At 41.8% G+C, this 22796-nt stretch overlaps 1 protein-coding gene across 1 annotated transcript in view; it reads left to right on the top strand.

Moving 5' to 3' along the window:
• Nucleotides 1-22796, top strand: part of TEDC1 (tubulin epsilon and delta complex 1) — a 67894-nt gene that overhangs the window by 11708 nt on the left and 33390 nt on the right. Inside the window, exons 4-5 of the mRNA XM_039556128.1 lie at nucleotides 7078-7248; nucleotides 12803-12901. Coding sequence (XP_039412062.1) covers nucleotides 7078-7248; nucleotides 12803-12901 — 270 coding nt within the window. The remainder of the gene's footprint in view (nucleotides 1-7077; nucleotides 7249-12802; nucleotides 12902-22796) is intronic.

Genomic DNA, 22796 nt, shown 5'->3' with positions numbered 1-22796 from the left:
TCTCCTGCAGAATTTTCCTCACCTCAGTGTGGCTGACAAGTCTGTTGTAGCATACTTTGAACTTGTCATGGTACCTTTTTCCTGTGCTGCACTGGAGGATGTGTAGTTACCAACATTTGTCTTTGCTTGACACAGTGAATGCACAATTAAGAGGTGTTTGGTTTTTTTTTCAGACAGCATGTGAAAGTAAAACACTCTAAAAGACAAGTCTGAACTGATCAGAAAGGCTTATAATTTATTGAATCTGCTGTGTCTCTGGTAATGTCTGAATTGCAAAATTTCTTGAACCTGACATTACAGCTGATGTGTTCTGGATGGGGTTCAGCAACAGACACTGGAGTCACTTGAGCTGTGTGAGGAGAAGATGATGAGGACTGGCCTGCTAGTAGGAAGGTTTACCATGGTCATTCTGGTACTCTGCTGAAATGCAGCATAGGGAGCTCCTTCCCTGGCAGTTGGTGAAACAGAGGGATTTTAAGATGTTTCAGGGCCTCTCCTGCCCTCCAGTGACAGGGAGCAGCCAGTACCTGTGGTATGTCCTGATTATCTTTGCAGCCTTTTGATTTAAATGTGGTCAACCTCTGCTTTGGTGTCCCACTGTAAGCGACCTGGGTTTAACTCACGTGGGAGGATCCTTTGAAATAAAGCACTTTTCTCTCAGGAGGACTTCTCGTGTATGAAGAGGGGCCTGGCAGGCTCCTACCCATGGCAGAGCTCTGCCTCCTCTCTCCTGGAGGGCAGGTGCTGTTTCCCCTGTTTTCCTCTAGCTCCAGGTGTGCTGTTGCTGTAGGGAGCTACATCTTTATCCAGGGCTGCCTCTCTTGCCACAGTGGAGCAAATGGCCGTGGGCAAGGGGAGCTGCAGCTGCAGGCAGAGGAGAAGCCCTGCAAGGCTTTATCTGTGTATTGCATTTCATGAGCCCTGCAGAACGCTGTGCTCTCCCAGTTAAGGTCTACCCTGTCATGTGTTGGTCTTAGTATATTTAGTTTCCGTGTTTTGTCTGAATATGTAATGCAGTGAGCATTGGGATTTTAATGTTCTTTTAAAGCCTTGCAGCTCCAAAGATTAGGCAGTGCTGCCAAGCTCTTTTAAAGGCATAGTGCTTTTGCTGTATTGCAGAGCTGTTAAAGAACCTCCCAAATGAGTGAGGAGGGATGGGATAAAGAACTCACTTGCTCTAGTGCCTCAGGCCTGTGGCTACTGCCAGATAGGCTTGTTTGAACAAGGCAGGCATGGGTAAGAGCTGTGTTCACATTTTCTGTCTTCCCTCAGCACCTTCTCTTTTTCACTCTTTGCCAAGAGTAAGCTCTTGGGAGTGCTGTTGTGAGTAGTAATTTTTACAAAAGGCATTGAAACTTAAAAGCTAAAAAGCCTTGCGGAAACACAGGACTTTGTTTTTTTTTTTATTTTAATGGCTGAATGCGACGTGAGCGTAACTTTGATGTTGTGAGCACCTATGTTTGTGGAAAACTTGCTCTTCCATGCAAATATCTGGAGATTTAATTGGTATGTGCACCATGTGGGAGTGGGTTTTTACACCATCTATCTTTCCCTGCATAAATCTAATCTGGATCCAGCCTTGTCTAGGAGGAAATCCAATTAGTGTTGTTTATGGTGCTATTAATGAAAATAGTGCTGTCCCTTTCTCATTCATCTGTTCAGATTGTTCCTTTTCACATTTTCCCCTCCTGCAGATAGATATATGGCTGTATTAATTAAGAAAGCATGTCTGATGCTGTTATTTCTGGCTATGGTGTTTAATTAAAAAAAAAAACGAACTACTTCTGTTTAAAGATGTGTAATTACAGAAGTTAACATATGTTATGTCACATCAAAACCATTGTCTGAATTATGAGCAGTTCGGAACGAGCACTCAGTAAAAGCTGCAGAAGCACTTCATTGGCTTGATTTTTGTGATTGCCTTGCCTTTCCTGAGCCCTGCAGTGAGGATCTAAATATGCTCCTACCCACCTTTGTGGTATCAGGTTGCGTGCTTAGTGTAGTTAAGATCTGAGTGGTAACGGAGTAAATATTCTCTGTCTAGACCCAGAGTAACTCCAGTGCAGGTGAGGAGTGGGCTGGGAGTGGGCATTGGAGGTTTCAGCTGGCAGTTGCTTTGTATTGCTCTGCTCAAGGATTAGTGTCAGGGAGCTGACCTAGTGCATCTATCCATGGGTTAAACGTCTTATCCATGTTCCAGCAGTCTTGTTTCTCCATGGGTAGTGTGAACAGCAAATTGTTTGCTGGCTGTCCAGGTGTGGAAGCAGAGAGCTGGTGCTTGGGGGGATTTGGAAGATGCCTGGGAAAAGCCACAGCTTGCTGGGGATGCATTGGAGGTGGCTGGGGTCTGTCCTGGACCGACAGGTGGCAGCTCATAGTCAGAAAAGAGCATCTCTGGGGGAGCCAGCCCTGCCATCGCCTTGTTTTCCAGAAGTGCAGGCAGCACAACCTTTTTTTTTCCATTGCCTGTATAGGGCACAGCAAATTTATTAAGGTAAGAATTTATAAGCCTTAAAGATTCCTGTATCAGTAGGAATAGTATAGAAAATCTAGATTAAGTTGCACAGCAGAGGGTTTCCTCTGCAGTCCTGCTTATGGCGTATCGCCAGATCTGCAAGGAGTTCTGCATTAAATCAGTTTTTGGAGTTTGTGTAATTCAAGGTGTATGAACAGAGCAAGATTAACTCCATACCAAGTCACTAAAATCCTCAAATAGAGCAAGTCATGGAAAAAATGCTCCCTTCTCATGTCTGCAAACACACTGATGCCTGTGTTGTTCTTTGATAAAGTATTTATATGATGAAGTATTTCTTTAATTTATCTCCATCCACTGTTGGTACACCTGCTCTCTGATTTCTGATCATACGGGATTGCTTTGTATTTCAAACCAAAAAGAACAGCTTCATTTCTGCTGTTGAAGTTGAAACTTCATAATCTTTAATTTCTCTCTGAGCATGTCGCATACAAGTTGTTTCCTCAGATGTATGGAATGTGACAGAAAATTGATATAGCACCATGTCTTTTTTCACACCCTCCTTTCTCCCACCCCTTATTCTTTTCCTCTGACTACTTCCATATCTGATGGCTTTTTTCAGTTCACTGTATTTCGTGACTCTGACTTGTCTGCTCAGAACAATTCTGACAGGAGGACATTGGCAGTGTTGGGTTTTTTTGATGCACTTGCTGCATTGTCTAACCACAAGTCCATTCACACTTTTGGGAATGATCCGGCACCTGTTTTTGTAATTTGACTTGAAATAGCATGGGATGGAATGTTTAGGGCAAAACTTGTGTGTTAAAGACTGAATTCTAGGCTGCCTTGCAAAAATTGTTAAATACATGCTTTTGGGACTAATCATATTTAGGTCTGACTAAGGTGTGTTTATGAGGCCTGAGGTGTGTTTATGAGCCTGGGGTAGGTTTTGCAGTTTGTGAGCTACCTTAGGTGGGACTGTGATGGGTGGTGTCCTGGAATGTGTAGCTGTTATGGGGCTGAGCTGTTTATTTTTCCGGGATCTTTTACCCCGGGAGAGCTGGTTCTGCTGAAGTGTGGGCAGGATGATAGTTCAGAAATTGGCTTGGAGAGAGCTCGTGTAAATATATGCTTGTCACTTTGATCAGGTTTGTGCTTTCTTTTCTTAGTCTTGCCAATAAGTGGATACTGAAATGTTCTAGCAGCAGCTTTTAGGATAGAAAACTCCTTTGGGGTGAGTTATGGTGGCATTGAGGGGCTTCATTCTATCTTCTACTTAATCAGTCTTCTTAAGTTACACTGATCAGGAGTGCTCTGGCAGATCCACATCACCCAGTTTGACAAGACCGTCTCAGGTATCACTGATGCCATGATGATTTTTTTTGCCTTTTCTTTTATACCCCTGTTATACCTTTTTTACCACTTCTGTATTCTTAGTGCTTTTTCCCTACATTCTTGGACTTGTTTGTCAAGCTAAGAGACTAAACATCTTAGAAGCTTCACAGTTAGGGATCAGTGTGCCCCAGACCCCAAGGTCCTCTCCAGAACACACTTTGTAAACCAAGATAGAATCATCCAGGGGAAGGCTCCTTGGGGAGGGGGGGGCTCATTCAAGCCTCTCATTGGGGGATTTTTTATGGATATGCTAATTACTAAGACCTATACTGTTAGACCAGATCTTTTGTGGGGGTGCATGGAGGTGCATTCGACCTGGACATGTGCACCTAAGGCTCCTTAAAATAAATACCAAGGTAAAATCCCTTTTTCCCTTCTAACCGTGTTTGACACTTGATTTTAAGACCAAGAAAAGGCATCATCACCAGTAATGGGAAAAAACTCAACATGGTGATGAGGGCATTGATACTTGTTCGTGTGGCTTTTGTGCTGCAAGGCTGGGGCACCATTTCTGTAGCTGATCCAAGCACATCCCTCCTCTGAAATGGAATCAAAGAGAAACAGTAATTGCAGCAAACAGCTCACAAGCAAAATGCTCCTCTGGTAAGTGGCTATGGAATGATCTCTTCCAAAACTGGCATGGAGCATTCCAAGTGTGGGAAGGCCGTTGAGGTCTCTGGGTAGTTGCCTTGGCTGCTCTCTTTATGAACTGGGCTAAAAAATACGCTCTCTTCAGAGTGAATGTGGGTGTGTACCTGGATTGCTGCATAGATTAGATAAATTCACAGTGATATTTGAAGCAAAGCCTGTAGCTTGGGCTGGTATTATAGTGATTTTTCACCCGCTGGGAGAGCAGTAAATAGTCTTAGATTGTAAAGATGGGACTGGAAATTGAGGTCACAGTATAATATGCAAGACCTTTTTTTTTTTACCTTGTTTACTTTATGCCAGGCTAAGTATTTCATAGCAAAAGTAAATTTTTTGTGCAGTTTGTGAAATAAATAATGGAGGGATCCTGTTAAAAATGCATTGGCTGAGTTCCTTATTTTAATATTAATAAGGCAGGTTGCTACAATAAAATTAGCTCTGCATGGTGTTTGTCACTGTACTGCCAAAGCAATCGAGTCTAATGCCATTCCTTCCTGAAATAAATCCCCAGGAGAGCAGTATTTGTGGCGTTCTGAAACCTCTAACCAGGGAAGTTGGAGTAGAACTGTAAATTATGGACAATGCAGATTTTAATCTGGGATTCCCAAGTCTGTCTTCGGCCATGTGGCTTTCTGGCTGCTGATGTGAGGTGTTTTAATGTTCTTTACACATGGGTTTTCTCTGCTGTAGTGACTAATATCCAGCTGCTTGGCTAATCATGCTAATGGACAGCTTGGTAATCATATCTGTATGGTTTCCTGGTCCAGAAACCATCCTGTTTGGGGCAAAACAGTCTGAATTGTGGAGATGCTTAGCTCGGACTGCAGTGTCCTAGGACACAGTGCCTTGGTTTAGGAGCCTGGGGATGAAGGAGCGGAGGAAAAAGAGGGACATTGGAGTTAGCACAAACTCTTTTTTCTTTTTTTTTTTTTTTTTTGTTGTTGTTAAAGATGAATCTGTGCCTTTGAAAGGAGAAGCCCTTTACCAGCCCTGTGCCTCTGTGATTTATAGCATGTGTTTATCTGAGCCACAGAGCAAAGGGAACAAACGTGTAATATTGATACATTCTGGTATGTGACCAGAACAGCATTTTTGTGCTTATAAATAATAAGAGCACTCATTGTAATAGAGGCCCTTGTCAGCTGGAGATATTTAGGTTAAAACAAGTGTTAGGGGGTTATTTGATCATGGTTGTAGACACACTTCTGTTGAAATCTGCATTTAAGGCAAGATTAAATCTCTTCATTTTACAGTTTGCATTGTTAGTTTAGGATCCAAATTGGAACTACATTCAAGCTTTGCCTGCCAACTGGATCTTTTTAAGATGTCATTGAACATGGAAATCTGTGAAGCAGGGAAGCACATATGTTTAAATACTGTCAAGGTCTATGGGTCCAAATATCTGCCTAAGTGTTTTCTTGAAAACAGTCATGTTTCAAGTAGGCTTTTAAAATTTCCACTTTAAAGAAATGTCTTGAGAGTCTAAGAACTGGGAGACACTTCCGTTCAGAATGGCATTCTGAATAACCAGGTCTTTGCAGTTCTGTGTTATTTCTACTTCTTACGACATGTTGTAGTAAAAACGTTTGGAATGATGGGTTGTGTTTGTTGTATGTAATTTCTATAGACTGCATGAAATGGAAAGCTTTACTTTAAATGGTGTTACTGGCATCAGAAGTAAAACTACCCATGTCTTCTTCCCCTTTTAATTTACAACCTGCAGGTGTCTTAGCTGAAAACGAAGAGATCTGTTTGTACATGTGAATGATCTCTTTGTGCAAGGGGCTGGGGGAGGTGGAATTCCCCGTGTTCCTCGGGAAAGAGATACAACAGAAACGTGCTGCAGAAATTTTGAGCAGAAGATGAAGGTGTTGGTTGTTGTTGGTTTTTTATTTGCAGCAGAAGGCAAGTGGGACAAGATGAACAAATGGGAACTCCTTGCTTCTCTCTTCTTCCTTCCAAATTGCTCTAGAAAAAGGCAAAACAAGCAAGACAGATGCTACAACTATAGCTGGAAGTGCCTCTGTGGACTCCTGGCCATTGCCAGCTGCATGATTTTTTTCTTTTCCTCTATCCTGCCAGACGGGAAATGCTGGATGGAGAAAAGAAAATAGCTGGGTAAGCACAGGCCCACAATTTTGTCCCTATATAAGTTATTGATTTACAAAATAGGGTCTCAGGAAGACACTGCAGGAGCTAAATCTGTTTTTTATGTTCTTTGACATATTAGCATCTAGTCAAAATATGATTTTTCCCATCTGGGAAAAGAACATGCTTGCTGTCTCAGGAACACTGTGTCTTCCTGGGTACGGAAAATGAAAGATGGGAGAGGAGACAGCTCACCACGTCACAGCTGAGAAGCTGATATTTATTCCACACTTCTCTACTTGTTTAGGCTATTCCCAGTCCTGTGTTCTAATTTCTCTGTACTGCTGGAATTGACTTCATTTTAGGGCGATTTTCTTCCTCTTCCTATGTTCGCTACTGAATGACTCGAAAATGTTGAAAAATTTAAATGAAGTTTTAATTAAAACCAGTTTGGTATTCTTTTCTGCTTTCAGTGTGAAGATGATCTGCCTAATAGGCAGGAGGGTACAACTGAAGCAGGACCTGAAGGTGGGCTGGAAGGCGTAGTGGATGTTCGATACCTTCAGTGGTTAAACGGGAGACTGAGGTTCCAGTGGCACAGTTTGCACGCTCAGCACCAAGAGCAATGCAAACTTTTGCACAAGGTAAATGATTCTTCTAACTCACTATGACATAGTTTATTATTTAAAAGCCTTGTCAGCTAAAGCTAAATGTACAAATTATTGTTGTTTGCTAGTTCTGCATTTTCTGTAGATAAGAGTGAATTACTCTGAATATAAGCACGTCCATCTTTCCCCAGTGTGGCAGAACCCTGAGAAAATGTAGCATGTACAGTGTTTGTAAGGTTGTCATTGTATAAAAGTCTCTTTTGCAGGTTGGCACATTAGTCACTTCTGCAACCATAGGCTGCTGCTGTTTTTCTCAGAAAATGCCTGGTAGAAACAAGACACGGCATTCTGGTTGCCCAGACAGGAAGTAGCAATGCAGAGCTGTAAGTTCACTGGAAACGTGGATTCAAAATGTTAAGCATAAATATTGAAAGTAATAGCAAAATAAAATGCAAGATCTCTTTCCAAAGTACTAGGGGACATCTTAGCAAAACCCAAAATCTACCTGCTTATAAATCAGGAATCAGTTATGGTCTCTACACTGCTTAGATTCCAGTTCTTTTCCCATTTATGAATGTCTAGATGCCTGTCTAATCACAGTTACGTATGGAAGCATTCTGTCTTTTTAGGATGGAACCAGCCTTCAGTCCCAAAGTTGACAGTGATGGTGACTCCAGAGACAACCTAGAAAATGTAGTTCTAAAGATAGTCCTAAGAGTTATTAAGTATGGTTTTACCTAGGTCTCCTTTCTCCATTTATATCTCTTTGGATAACTTAAATGGAGCCAGCTATTACTGTACTCCAGATCTTCACAGAAAACCTTTTTTTGAGACTAAAAGTGGTTGGGGAAATTTCTTCTCAAAGTACACATCGGAAAGTTGTCAGAATCATCTTCACCTTTGAATGAAGATGCCTTCTTGGTTTTAATCCTGTGTCTGACAGAGCAGTGCTAAAAACTATAATGAGGTTACCTTTTGTTCGTTCTGTGAACTGATTGCTAGGGAGGATGTCTGATTGACAGCCGTAGGGAGGAAGGATCAGGTGCTGGGTGTGCAGCATCTAAAATAACCTTTTGCTTCTCATTGATCACTGCTGATGTGCTTCCCCTGATCTGGGAACAAAGGTGGCAATTCCCTCTAAGTGCCCATGCAGTCCTTGGCTTTTTGGACTGTGATTACAGACCATGATGAGATTGGGAGAGGTGAATCTCAAGTGAAATGATTGGCATCTTCTCCTCCTGATAAACTACCTCTATTTAGGGTATGCTGGTTTTTCTAGTAGGTGAGGCAAATGCCTCCATAACTCATCATCAGTGCTCTGATTTATGTGAGACTTGACAGTAACAAATCATTAGGCAGCTCCAGTGCCTCAGCTTGCAGTTAATGAGTCCAAGGAAGAATTGAGAGCAGGTCAGACCTGGGAGCTCAAGTACAGACAGAGATATTCTCAATGGTCCAGGTGAGGCACTGAAGTAGTGAAGAAATGTGCTGATCGGGCAACATGCTAAACTTGTTGACAGGGGCCATGAGAGATGATGACCCTCCTGTGGAAGTTGTACTTCGAAATAAACTTGGACTTTTTTTCCCCTTTGTGGCTATCTAAGGCAGAATGTTCACTGAAGTTAGGACAGTCAGACAACTACAAGAGACAGGTTAGTTATGCTGCAGGTCCCTGGACCACAATTTCCAGAATCTGGAGGAATAAGCAGGAGGGAGAATGTTCCTGTTCATCCAGTTTCCCAAAGCTGCCATTACTGCCTTCTCCAGCAGTCATTGCTGGGCTAAACTGAAGGCAACAGTGATGCTGGTGATGATTCTCACAGTCAGGGCTGCTTCTATGGGGGCACACAAAGGAGAATGGAACCGAGCCCTACTCCAACTCCATATGTGAACCCACACTGGTATTATGTGTGCAGCTGTGGGAGTTCTGTTCAGAGCTGTAATAAAGTGCAGTGCTCTGGTTTATATTTTAGTCTGAATTAAAAGCAGGACACTAGAAAGGTAGAAGTGACTTTGGAAGGACTTCAGTACAGTGCCACATTAATGTTAGCATTTATGGTAACACAAAATATAACACAATTTAACAGCTGTATAAACAATAATTGATATTTCCTGACTCTTTCTAGAGAAATTGTTTTTACTACTGCATTAATATTAAAACTTTTAAACTATTTTATGTGTTAGAAGACTGAACTGACCCAGTATGACCTCTATATGAGCTGCTGCTTTTCTCTAATAAACCACAAACACAGTATGCAAAAGGCTAATGGGTGTTATGTTTTTTAATTATGCTGACAGATTTACAGAGGGCTTTCTCTTCAAAATGATAATTATGGGTTTTACTTGCTCTGTAAAATAATAACTTACCAGGTTATGTGTCTCAACTGTGGAACAATTTTATTTACTGCTGATCAGTAATTTTTGTCAACTAGTGACGACACTTCCACAGATGTCATTCTGTGACTCACACGGGCTCTAAAATACCATTTTCTCTCTTTCGGCCTTTCTGAGAAGAACACAGCACAGTTGGAAAATACATTCTTACTCAGAAGATGACTGCTCTTCCAGTCTGTATTTTTCAGTATGGATATTGCTGGGTCGGTCCTCTGTCTACTCTGTGCTGCCTGCAGCCACCTAAGGTTGATGGGATGAAGTTCTGCAGTACCCAAGAGAGGGAAGCCTCCCTGGAGCTACAGCTGGTTCTGTGCTGGGAATCACTCGTTAGCTGGCCTCCCTGGCTGCTCCTCTTTGCTAACTGTTCTGGTGAGCTGCTTTTCAGTGACTTCAGCTCCCAGAAGGCACGTTGAAGCTTACAGAAGCACATGTGTCCTGCTGTAGGAGGAAGACTTCTTGAGGGAAATCTTAACCTCTTTGTTTCTGAGGAATTTTGCAGCCTGAGGCTATGAGCTGTTGAATAACATTATAATGGCTTCTTAACATGGACAGGTTGGCTCGCTTTGAAAGTATAATGTAGTAATACCATTATAATTCCCTTGAAATTCTCAGTGGTACATATTTACCTGATATGCCTTCAAATATATGGGAACATGGAGAATATTACTGTGTTAAGATATGTCTCTTGGTTCCTTCTTTTCTCTTTCTTCCTATTTCTTTCAAATGCCAGAAGAATATCTGTCTGCCTGGTTTTGATCTCTCTTGAATTCATAGGAGAGAGCAGTTGTTTTTATTTACTCTTCAAGTTATCACTTTGCCTTAAAAAATATGAGTGAGAAGCCTTGCATAGTTTCAGTGAAACAGGTAGGAACCTGTGTAGTTTAAAACTTTTCATTTTTGGGGGGCTCTGTTAAATGCACTGTGCCACAATCAGCATGTTACGAAAAATAGTGGAACAGATGAGTTTGTGCAAAACTGATGGATTTCTTGGGGCTATTTCCAGCTATCTTCCATCCTGAAGTAGTGGAGGGTTAGATCAGGTTCAGAGATGATTTTTTTTTTTAAGCAGGTGAATATCTGATTATGGGCTCTGTGTGTGGGTTAGTAAGAACAAAATGATATTAAATGGAATTCTTGATGATTGAAGAAGAGTTTAACATAATTGGAATTATCAGATCACGGTAAAGCAACAATAATGGTTTTAATATGGTTGGAAACTAAAAGCAAGAGTTGGATTTTCAGTAAGAATGCAGAGCAGCACTGGGAATTACCACTTATGAATGGAGTGGTTTCTTGTGCCCCCTCTAGGATAAATGATATAAAATAAGATGGGTGCAGTGGATTGGATGGGTTGTATCTATATATCTGATGTAGTATGAGTAAAGGGACAAGGACAAAGTCTTGATCTCTGAATAATAGAGGGCAGGGACTGGTGCTGGGTAATTACCTCATTGTCAGTAATTTATGAGTGAGCTAAACTGCAATTGTTAGGTGCATCTGTATCTTGACATAAAAAAAATCTACCATGTTGCTCTGGGAATTGCTACCTTGTTTATTTATATATTTTTTGTCTATTTGGTATGAAAATCTTTGCTTTTTTCCCAAAGTGAATTTGCCATTAAATCTCAGAAGCACATTCTTTAATGCAGTAGAATTTTTTCCCTCTCATGCAAATGTGTGTGACCAATGAGTAAGCCCCCTTTTCATCTTCTCATAGGTGAATTAGGTGCCCTGCAGGGAGAGCAGCTTGTCTGAGCTCAGGGGCATTTAGGAATTGGTACTGGGAACTCCCCAGAAGTGGTGCTGAGAGTGGGGGTCTGTGCCTGTGCTCTCTTGCAAACTTAGTGTAAGGTTAAATCAGACCTGCCTCCACCTGGGGGTATTCCAGTGCCAAGTAGCAACAGCTATGCATGTTCTGCCTCTCACCCTCTCACCTGCTACTTCTAACTTGGTGCTCTTTCCCTCTTTAAACCTTGTTTTATTTGCAGTGTGTCCTGGTTATCTGTAAGAGATAGCAAAAATACAAATACTGGATTATTCCAGTGTCCATCTAGTCTGGTCTCGGGGGAACACCTCATTCCTCTGTTGTTACAGCTTTAGTGTATTTGTTCTGGGCTTTGGTCAGGGATGCTGCTGCCACCTGCTTTGGAAAAGGGGCTGATGCTGGGGGCCCAAAGGTTTGGCGGCCAGAGTTACGCAAGAATGCAGCAGGGAGAGGAGTGGCAAGTGGAAAGGAAGAACATTGTGTGGGGAGGTGCTCTTTTATTTTTAAACTCGCATAGCTCTGCACATGTGACAGATGGTTGTCACCAGCAGTGAGTTTTGGGAAAGGAACGCTAAAATATTCTGAAGTTTCACGGAAGGGTTGATAATTACCCAGTGCCTGTCAACTTTAAAATAGTTGTCAATACCCAAGTGTGTGATAAAAAGTTCGTATTAGAATAAAGGAAGAAAAGCAGGAAACATTCTCTGTCTTCTGGCAGAAATATTAATGAAATATGAGTGATTGTCTGACAAATGTGCACTGCTATCTTGTTTGGCAGCTGCAGTTATTACAGTAACAAAGGGATCAGCTCTGAATAGGAGGAATTGCTTTTTATTGTTCCCTTGACTAACTTGGGAGGCTTCTTCATCCAGTAATTGATCATACTATCACCAGTGCAGCTGGGACAAGGTCTTGGTAAGCAAAAGCCAACAGTATAGAGCAGCAAAAGAGAACCTTACTGTAACTAGGTAGCATTTTCTGCTTTAAAGAAAGAAATAGGAATTATTCTGAGAGTACACTTTAGCTCTTTTAAGACTGCTGCTGTCGGTGTAAATGGTTTCTCCTTTCATGCCACGCACAAGACCATGTGTACTGTAAGGAAAAAGGCTTTTAAGACAGGATGAAAAGAGAAACCTTCAGCACAGTACTGTGGCAGCAGTGGTTGCAATTGCTGCGTGTCGTTCTGGCAACACTACCAGATGGACCATTTTGTGAGATGATTGTGGTGCATGTTCATCCTTCCCATTCTGGCTGCTTTAAAAAGAGCTGCTGTATTCATGATAGTAGTTACACTTGTACATGTCCATTGGCAATGGTTTGTAACCACTGGTCACATCACATTCCAATCCACGCAGCTGTTGGATGGTAGTTAATGATGTTAATGATCTGGTCCTTGCACTGACAAATATATTTTTAATTAATCTGTTCCAGATCCATTTATTCACAAGTGGCTCCCACATGGACCAGATCCTCGGACATTTTTCTGTCACAGAAACAGATCTCATTAGACAGCCAGAGAACTACAAGCAGGTAATGCTTCTCCTGTAATTCTTGGATGCTCAGTATGCTTTACACAAACACTGTGAAGACTGCATTCCTTATAACATTTTTTAAACTTAGTTTCCAGCAGAAATAAGGGCTTATATATTGAATTTTCAGTTTCTTCACTTATTTGTATTCACCAAGTCTGGTTTGATAGAACATAAACCCAAAGGTATTAAGCTAAGTTTATAAAACCTGACAGACAAGGAGTGGGAAGAACCCTGTCTGAAAGTGCCACTGGAGAAAAGGCTTGTAGACTAAAACACTCTAGATAAGTTGGCTGACTTGCTGTTGTCTCCTGCCAGTAACCACATCTGGGCCAGTCAGGCACAATGTCTGCCTGTGGCCTTGCCCGAGCAAGACAGAACCTCTTAGGACAACATCATTTTTCCCAGTGTACTGTTTTACCCTGAAGTATAAATTCCTGCTCCTCTCAATTATCATAGGTAGTTCATTATTTGAAGTAGTTTAATTAACTTCTTTTAATACAGTATAACACATTTGTTTTAAAAAATCAGTTTCTAAAAGTTCATTTTGTGTGAAGCTGAAATGAGATGGAAATTTCAAGCTCATCCCTAGCAAAATCAATATTTGGCAAATTTCTCCAGTCTGTCCAAACCTGTTTGCTCAAAGAAGATACTCTTCCTGCTGCTTGCTTAAGAATGAAAGTGGGCATTGTAAATATTGCGCACAAAGAAATTCAGGAAAGTAGATTTGAAGGTGGGAGGAAAGTTTTATGTTCAAAGCCCCTAAAGTAAAGTGCATGTAAATCTTTCATTGCTGAGCATTTCTTGGATGAACGGGTCACATCCAGCCTCTTGGTAAGAGTCATCTTAGAACATTTTCTGGGAAAACTATTGTTTTTCTGGAGCAAATGGCTTTAAGTCAGCTTGAGATTTCTTTTTCACTTGTGCTTTGCAGTCCCCCTCCTGTGGTTTGCTCAACAGCTCAGAACACAGCAGCACATTGCTCTGAAGTCTGTAGTCTTCCAGATCTTAGCAAATGTCTGTAAAGGTCTGGCAGGCTGCTATTAGAAACTTCTAGGCTGTGCAGAAGGACTTTGGAACTACCTTTATCCCAAAGCCTTACCCTGAGTATGTCACTGATCTGTTACAATAAAGCTTAATGATACTCTTGGTATCTGGTTTTGATGACTTTGTTAATGAATCAGTCCAGGAGTTTTTTCTTGCATTCTGCTCCCTTTCCTGGATGCCTGCTCCAGGTGTTCTGTTCAGGGGAGGCTCAGGATAAAATGGAAGGAATTTTTCTGTATTGTAAGCATTGGGGTTCAGTAGAGTGCTGTAGTCAAGAAGGTTTAATGGGCAGCTGTGTTGTTTAGTTAAAATCAAAGAAGTCTTCATTCCCCCTTTCCCAGGCTTAAACAGCAAATACATGAAACAAAACCAGGGTGATGACTGAGAGGCAGGGTGACAGAAGATGTTTTCTTTAAATAAAGTATGAATGGCCACAGTTTGTCTCCAGTTTCTGGGCTCTGACAGGTGCAATCCCAAACAGGCTTCAGCTTCAGCGCACGTGTGTTGGAAATTCCTTTCTTATGTCGCTTACTGCTTGCACTGATCCAAAATTGGAATTGTTTGTCAGTATAATCAGCTGTGAAATTCTTAACCTCTTAAAACTCTCAAACCTATTCAGGAAAGGAGTTCTAAGCTTCTCTCTTGTGCCTGATTCTAAAATAAACAGGAGAAATTGGCAGGAAATCATCACAACACTTGAATATACACATTTTTGAGAGCCTTCTAATTTTTAGGGTCACCATTTGAACATTCTTTGTAGATTTTGTCTCCCCTTACCCTTATTTCTCAAAAGTAGCTTCTGGAACTCATATGCTCAGTATGTAGGAAGAGCCTGATACAACAAGGTGGTATGAACTTGAAAAGGCATTGTTGTTTTGAGTGTCACTTTTCCAGATGGATCTAATACTCAATATGCAAAGTGTAATAAAAAGCTTTGGAAAGTGTAATAAAAAGCCTCTAATTTTCGAATATCTTGCTAAGATTAAGTAAATCATGCATATTTGAATAGCTCGGTTTTCAAATATTGGTGCAGATGGCAGCACTCTGCCAAATGTTTTATCCAAAAACTGTGAAATTATTTTTTTCTTTTCAAGTAAACGAGACATTTCTCTTAATGTTACCTCCAGTAAGAACCTGCTGCATGGATCAATAAAAAGAGCAAGCATGTCAATATGCTTTACTGTAATGCCCCCCTCTTGGTGGATGTGTTATGAATTCCTTCTCATCTTGGGCATCCTTCAAAGCATAGCAATGCAAAGTGGATCGAAGCGTCAGAAATTTGCTATCACAGAAGGGATTTGGGTTCTTCTTGTTTAAGCCTCGAGTTCATTTTCATTAAAAATACCCTGTGAGATAAGTTGCTCTACTTGCATCAAAACAAGAGATGTTTAGTCTGACAGGAAAAGTGTGATAGGATACAGATAGCTGTGAAGTCAAGCTTTACTTTATGAAATGTGAAAGTCACGCTGCTCCTTTTCTGTAGGAGATGCACATTAACTTATTTAAAATGTTCTTTCCTTGGATTTTTGACTATAAAACACTTCTAGTGCTTTTATGTACAGAGATTTTACTGGACATTATTATTCTTCTATCAAAATAAATGTCTTTGTCAGATTCATAGGGCTGGAAGTTTTCCAAAGCTAATGGTTTTAATTATATTTTTCTCTAGTGAGGCATGATCAAAACTCCTACTTTCCCTGCGGTTTGGCTGTGGTTATATCTATGTGTGTGGCTGTGAGTTGCAGGTCACTGCTCTGTTTAGTTCCTATGCTGCTTGGGGGTGTCAGTGAAGGGGAGGTGGTGTTATTTCAGCTGGAGTTCAGTTTCCAGTGGAAGCACTGGAAGTGCCTCAGTCAGTGGGGATGGTTCTGGAGCTGTTTGCCTGAGGCTGTGCTAGAGCACACAAACTGGGGACAGCCACAGGGAGCTTGGGGGGGGGTCATTGTGTCTTTTCTGGAAAATCTCTTGTACTTATCACTTAGTGTCCTAGAACACAGTCTAGAGCATCTTGAATATCTTGTGTTTTGATGCATTTTCCAAGCTGATGGGTACTGCTTGTTTTTAAATGGTTCCCCTTGCCAGGTGGGGTGAGATGGGGGGCTGCTGCTATTTGCCTGCCTGAAATATCTCCAGAGCAGGAATGGAATTCTGGTCTCTGGCACTGTAGCTGATATATCTGGGCAGCATACTTGGGAGAGCATGCAGATGATGTGGCTCAGGGTAAGCAACATTTGCCCCAAGCTTTCCAGGGCAGTAATCCGTTCCAAGCATGCGGCCTCATTCCTCTTGTCTATCAAGTCCTTTTATCTTAATTCTGCACAGCAGTGTTGCCAGGTCTGAAGTTTACCTTGGGCTCAAAAAAGTGTATGTTGCACTTGAGTCATTAAATTAACTTTCTCATCAAATTGTTACTGTACAGAGATCAGTGAACTTTAAATCAAAGCACCCAAGTCCTTCAGTTTCCTCTGTCTCTTCATGTACTGTTTTGTACGTGAAATTCAATCGTAGTAGAGATTAAAAGTTGAAACTCAGGTCATTGGTGCAATGCTGGCAGTGCTGGAGTGATCATTGAAATTGTAATGAGTAAAGATGACACCTTTAAATGCCAGTAAATCAATTTACTGAGTGTGACAGCAAATAAATAATGCAGCTGTCTGCCAGATGGACGTGCAATGAAATTTATAGAAGTTGGATGTGAATAGTTAATAATTTTGTTTCAGAAATTTATGAAGAATGTTTATGTTTGTTGATCATTAACATGTTTTAAAGGTGATTTATTTGGCTTAAGAAACTAAGGTTCTTTTGTAGCAAGTAAATAAGAGCAAACAAATGGGCTGTCTGACTTTGCATACATAATATATGGTCAATTCTATGCCCATAAAAAATTGAACTGAGCTTTAGCTCTCCAAGCAGCAGGGATTGAGTAGGATGGGATAGGATGGTACAGGCACAGCACTGATCTGCTTTCTGGACTGTTGATATATCAGGGAAGGACACCAATGTAAAGAATCTGTATTGCTTCCTTCAATCAGGTGGGGTCCATAATTTCTTACTGTGTCATTCAGGGGGTAACTGATCAAGGTGTAAGGTAAGTTGATAGTGAACCCTAAATCTTGTGGCAGTTTCCTTTTAAAACATCTGTCCCAGATGGCTGTTACAGATGGGTGACACAACAGGTTTATTCTCTGTGAGTAATAGCCCATGGCTTGAATTCATGCAAAGCACTAAAGAGCTGCTGTTCTTTCCAGAACAAGTGCATTCTGATTGGAAGCATTAAGAGCTGATAGAATTGGAGTTTTCAGAAATGCTGAATGTGCATTTATCAGTTACTTTTCATGAAAGTTGAGTCTTCAGTTGGTGTCCTGGGCTTGTGCACTTGCATAAAGTGCCCCTGATCTGCTGAAGTTTTTATCTGCAAAGAGAAACCAGTGATTTCAGTGCATCCGAGGGACAGCACCATCTCCTGGAATGTGTGTGAGGGCAGAGCTGCAAAAGTGAGGTCTGTCAGCTAATACAGGTTATTTGTCTGGCTGCTGAATAATTACTGTGCTATTGCATTATCTGCAGAAGTGGATCCCAGGTTGTTCACCCTTTTGGATGAAAATGGAATAACTATGGCAAGATAGTTCCAGTTGCTGTGTCCCAGGCTATATTTGGTGTCCTTGTGTTGGTTGTTTGGGACTTCCTGGAATGTTCCTGGTGGTGACAGGCGCTGCAGGCAGGTGCTAAATGAAAATAAATAGTTAAACCCCCCTGATAAGCTTGACACCGTGTCACATTATTGATTTGACACAGACCCGTGCTAGTATTTCTGTAATCAACCCTGTTGTGGTCTTGTATGGTGAGGTGAAGGATGTGTAACCTTATTTGAATTTCAAAGAGCCTGTTAGGGAGCCATCTGATATTTTATGATGTCCTTCCATCTGTTGTACAAGAAGCAGTTGAAGCAACACATTTCTTGGAGTGTAGATACCAATGGAAAAAAATTACATGCATCCTATAGTCTGTGATGCTGCTGGGTAGAAGATTTAAGCCAGGAAATGAAGGCTTGTACTGCATGTAAATTCCAGAAAAAAGATTTGGTATTTAGTGAAAAACTGACCTTGAGCTTCAAGGACAAACTGCCTTCATTGGTATAAATTGTCATAGATTCATGTCTGTGGTGCTCTGGCAACTAATTCTGTTTGATCTGGCCCTCAGGTTTTTATATGTTTATTGTTTCATTCCCTTGGTAAAAGCCATAGTTCTGTCATTTCTGTCATGGAACAGGATCAGTATTATGTGTTGTAACTGCTGTTCTAATTAAGGACAGCTTTGCCTATTTGTCATCGTGTTTTACTTTCCTGGAAGAAAAAAAAGTACTTGAAATTTCTCAAGTGGATCCTGCATAAAAAATAATACAGCATAAGAGTAACTGCACTGGGGCTTGTGAGTGTTTGTGAAAACATGGGGTTTCCCTGTTTTGGTTTTCTTTTTGTGCCTGTACTGTCCAAAATCCTTCCTTGGCCAGTCCTGATGTCACCGAAATCTTCATGGAGTTTCATTTTACCAGGCGTTGTGCCAGGGTCTGTGTGAGCTCTTCACAGAAAGAACCAGTTTTCGAGGTGGAGAGAGATCTTGTCGCTGCAAATGAGATTGTAAAGGTGGAGAACAATCTTCCCCAAAGGAGCATGAAGGTCTGTGACAGTTCTTGGAGCAGTAGCACAGAAGAGACGGCCAAGCCCTGGAGAATCTAAACACAATGAGATTTTAATCTTACTCTATACACTGCCAGAATTAACTTAGTTTGAATCAGTAGTGGCTCCTGACCGTTTACCAGAGCTGCTTCCAGGGCTTCAGATGACCAGAATCTTTGGATTTTGGCATTGTTAAATTTTCAGAACAACAACTGAACTGATAGGTTCTGTAGCAAGAACGTCTTTTTTTTTATTTTCTTGTACAACTTTTTACAGGTACAGGTTTTGCTAGTCCAATGCATCAAAATTTTTACCTGTTTTTAAGCAAATTTGTTTTTCCTTGATGATTGGTGATGGCTGCATGTTGAATAAGTTCTTTAATGATGAAATTAAATTAGGTTCTAGAGCTGCTGACCTTTAATAAATTTCAAGGTTCACCAAAGAACTGTATGTTAGGCCTATGGACACACATGTTTTGAAAAGGTCAATTATGACAAGTTTTATGAATTTGCATAATTATGCTCGCCACAGTACTTGGAATAAAAATAGCAAATGCTTTGCCCTTTTAAAGTATTTTCCTCTCTTCCTGTCTTTAACTTGATTTTACTGAACTATTCCAATATTCATTGCAGAACACAGGGAATGTGGACTGTGTTAGGAGCTGCAGACTGGGAGCTGAAGCAGGACTCTGGAAGGGGATGGGATGGATAGTGAAGAACCTTTTTGCTCTGGCTCTTGTTCAATGAAGTCAGGAGCTGGGAGAGACCCATGGAAAAGGAGCCTGAATGAGGGCATTGTGGAAGCAAGGTAGCTCTGATGTGAAAGAATTCGTATTGTACACGTGAAAAGAAACAGACCGAGGCACAAGGGGCTGAATGTAGACAGGAAGGTCAAGGCTGGCTCAGGATCTCAGTGACAACTACCCGAACCATCCCTGCAAGTTGTTGAGCTATGCTGGGTAGATGTATCCATGAAGTGCTTTACAGTAACATTTAAATTTCCTGAAAATCATGTCTTGGAAGTCTCAGTTAAGGCATCCAAAAGCAATGGAAGCATTTTACTTACACCTCCTTGTTTTCATTTCCCATTTGCTGCACGACAGCAATGCTATTATCTCGTCTCACATGGGTCATTAGGGAAGATAACTTGTTTATCTTCAAGATAAAAATTCTGCCTTTAGAATGGGTTTTGAATGATGTGTGACAAATAAGGCTATGGCTTCCCTCTGAAGAACAAACAGAATAATGCGCCATTTGAAAGGAAAAGGAATAGCATGTGGAGTGAGCACCAGCCAGTCTGTGCCCTTGGTGAGACAGATGATGAAGGGAAACATTTTGGTTGCATAATTCTAGACCTTATACATGTGGGAGGGTCAAACTAGTGTTGTTCAGGCAGCTTGAATTCTGGCACTTTTTAACTTTGAATGCTACAGTTTCCAACTTTAGCATTTTTCCTGCTGGGTTGTGCATTAGAGGTGTAAAGCACGCTTACTGCCATGTGCTCTGAACAACACTGCCAGTGAAAGGCAATGCTTTTTTCCCCCCGTTAAATGACTTAATGTTTTGTGTTGCTCTTCCAACCACAGTTACTTTAGACATTTTACATGCATGGTAGTCAGGTTGGTGAGAAATAACATGGGAGCTGGCATTAATATTGCAGAGGAGAGCAGATCTGATGATGTATTGCATTATATATGGGGCTCCAGCACCTAAATGCAGGAGGCCTGGAGGCTCACACAAGAAAGCTTGAGGGAGCTGAATGATCCAGAGTACTCAAATTGTGATGATGGTTGTTGAAAGGAGGAGTGGAGGTTGTAAGGATGGGTTTAACCTGCAGGCTAAAATGAAATATACCCTTGATGCTGCTTTATGATGAGCAGGGTCAGGACTGTTTTGGCAACCCTCTCCTGAGCTGACTTTCTGACCCCGTGGGAGACTCCTGGGCTGCTGCTTTCTCCTTGGTGCTTGGCATTGCTAAGCTGAATTACAGAGCAAAAACTGGCTTTAAACCTCTGTGGGTTGTGTTGGTTGAAAGGTTTATTCTTTCTCTCTAGCTGTCTCTAGTTTGGTGTTTTGCTGGTGTAATGTCAGGAGCAGAGTGGTGCTGTGGTGCTGGGCACGGCAAAATTGCTGTGCTGGGATAGGTAGAGTTTCAGAGCCTCCAGGGAGGACAAACTCTGTTGGAAATCCACATTTACATGTGTGTGAGGATGCTCAACACAATCCATTTAAGTGTTGTGGTCTTCTTAGTGGGACTGCCTTGATCACCTTTAAAATTCAGAATACTTATTACTCATTTCTTTTCTGTGAGAAGGCTCTGTTGGTTTGAAGCTTGATATGTTGAAGATTGTTAGAATTGGAAAAAGCTCTGGTGTATTTTGTTCCTTTTGGCTGATGCTTACTGGAACAGCAGTGAGTACTGTCTTACAAAAGGGTGGTTTGGTGGTTGTTACATATTTCCTGTAGACTAGGAGAGTGGCTACTGAGAAAACAATTTAAAACAGAAATCCAAAAAACTCTGGGCAATTCAGATACAATTTTTCTTCCTCACATTTCTTCACAAGGCAAGAATAAGTGCTAAGAAAGCAAAGGAGCTGTCAGTGACAGTATGTGCTGCCCACCCTGTGCTACATGGCAGGAACAAAGAATGTTATTCCTGCCTTTTTTAATGATTCACTTTACAGCAGGAGAGGGTAGGCTGCCATGTCATCTTCCTTCCGAAATGCTGTAGGCAAATGGTTTTCAGTTCATTTCCTGACATTTATCACATAAAACATAGCTTGCTGTAGGAGTTATTAAAACCTCTTGACAACAGTGGATCGAGGTACTCATTTGCAAAAATGAGGCAGAACAGATTCAACCCTTGTCATCCGTGTAAAATCAGGAGGTTGAATGGCTTCAAAGCTGCTTTTAGACACTGTCTGCTTGTAGCCAAGTTCCTGATCCTTCTTAAGAAGGTGGAAATCTTTGGCCTGCTGTGCACTGTGGAAGCAAGAGGAGTCAAATTGTGTGAGATAATGTGTAGTGGGAGTTTCTAAAGCAGATTCAAGTCAATTTTAGAAGGGAAGGCTGAAAAAAGTTTTATATAAGTGACTTGCCTTTGAATGCTCTGTGTGGTCTCCTCTTGGGGCAGGCAGTGGACCAGCTGTTTTGGGTGAGGAACTCCTCTCCTAACTTCCCTGTTGATCCCTTTTGTGCTGCTGCTGGAGGTTTTACTCACCCTCCAGAAGCAGTGGGGCTTGGCTTCCAGATCCTGTCTGGAAGATGGACAAGCACCATCCAGAGCCACAAAGTAGGTGGAGGTCAGAGTGGAAGTTCAGGCTTGATGACAGGAGAAAGGATACCTATGGGAGAGTAAATTTAGGGAGGTTGGAGAGGCTAGGAATGTATGAATGACACTTCCTCATGCTGTAGAAAGAAACCTCTACAGGAGCTAACCTGCTTTAAATCTCAAAAGGTGAATGTGATCAAAAGAATCCTCCTTCCCTGCAACTGGCTGTGGCATCAGATGGTTTCTGCTCCTCTGATGCCTGCTGTTCCCAGTTGGTTCAGTTCCACCTGCTCTGGGATAGGCACTTTCCATCTCTGCAGTCCCCTCGGATCCTGCTGCTGGTTCTCTTTCAAAGCAGTATGGAGTATCCCATCCCAGGAGGAGGCAAAGACATGCAATTAAAGAGCTTGGAGAAAGGCAGGTAGGCACAGAGAATGTGCCTGTGTTTGTGTATCACTCGAGGAAAATCCTGACATCCTTATAGCCAAGTTGGTTAGAGGTGGGCTGGACAAGTGAGCGCTGGTGCAAGTGGAAAATTGTTTGGGCCACTGAGCTCAAACTGGCTGTTAGTGATGTCCCTCTGGGATCAGCTCTTGGTCCAGTACTCTTTAACAATACCTGGGGGCTTAGGTGGGCAGTAAGCTGCCCAGAAGTCAGCAGTGTGCCCAGGCAGCAAAGGCTGACTGCATCCCAGGCACTGTTAGCTGGAATGCTGTGAGGGCAAAGGGAGGGATCCTGCCCCTCTGCCCAGTGCTCGTGAACCTGAGTGCTTGGTGTCCTTGTCCCAGCACAAGGACAGTGGCACACCAGCAGCAAATCCAGTACGGCCACTGAGGTGGTCAGAGCTGGAGCATGGATGAAGCCCTTCGCAGAGGTGCACTGGGACAGGAGAAGGGGCAGCAG

The sequence above is a fragment of the Corvus cornix genome, chromosome 8 (genome assembly GCF_000738735.6).
Source record: "Corvus cornix cornix isolate S_Up_H32 chromosome 8, ASM73873v5, whole genome shotgun sequence".
NCBI classification, from domain to species: Eukaryota; Metazoa; Chordata; class Aves; order Passeriformes; family Corvidae; genus Corvus; species Corvus cornix.
The sequence above is the reverse complement of the archived record's forward strand: the minus strand, read 5'-3'. Positions and strand labels throughout refer to the sequence as shown.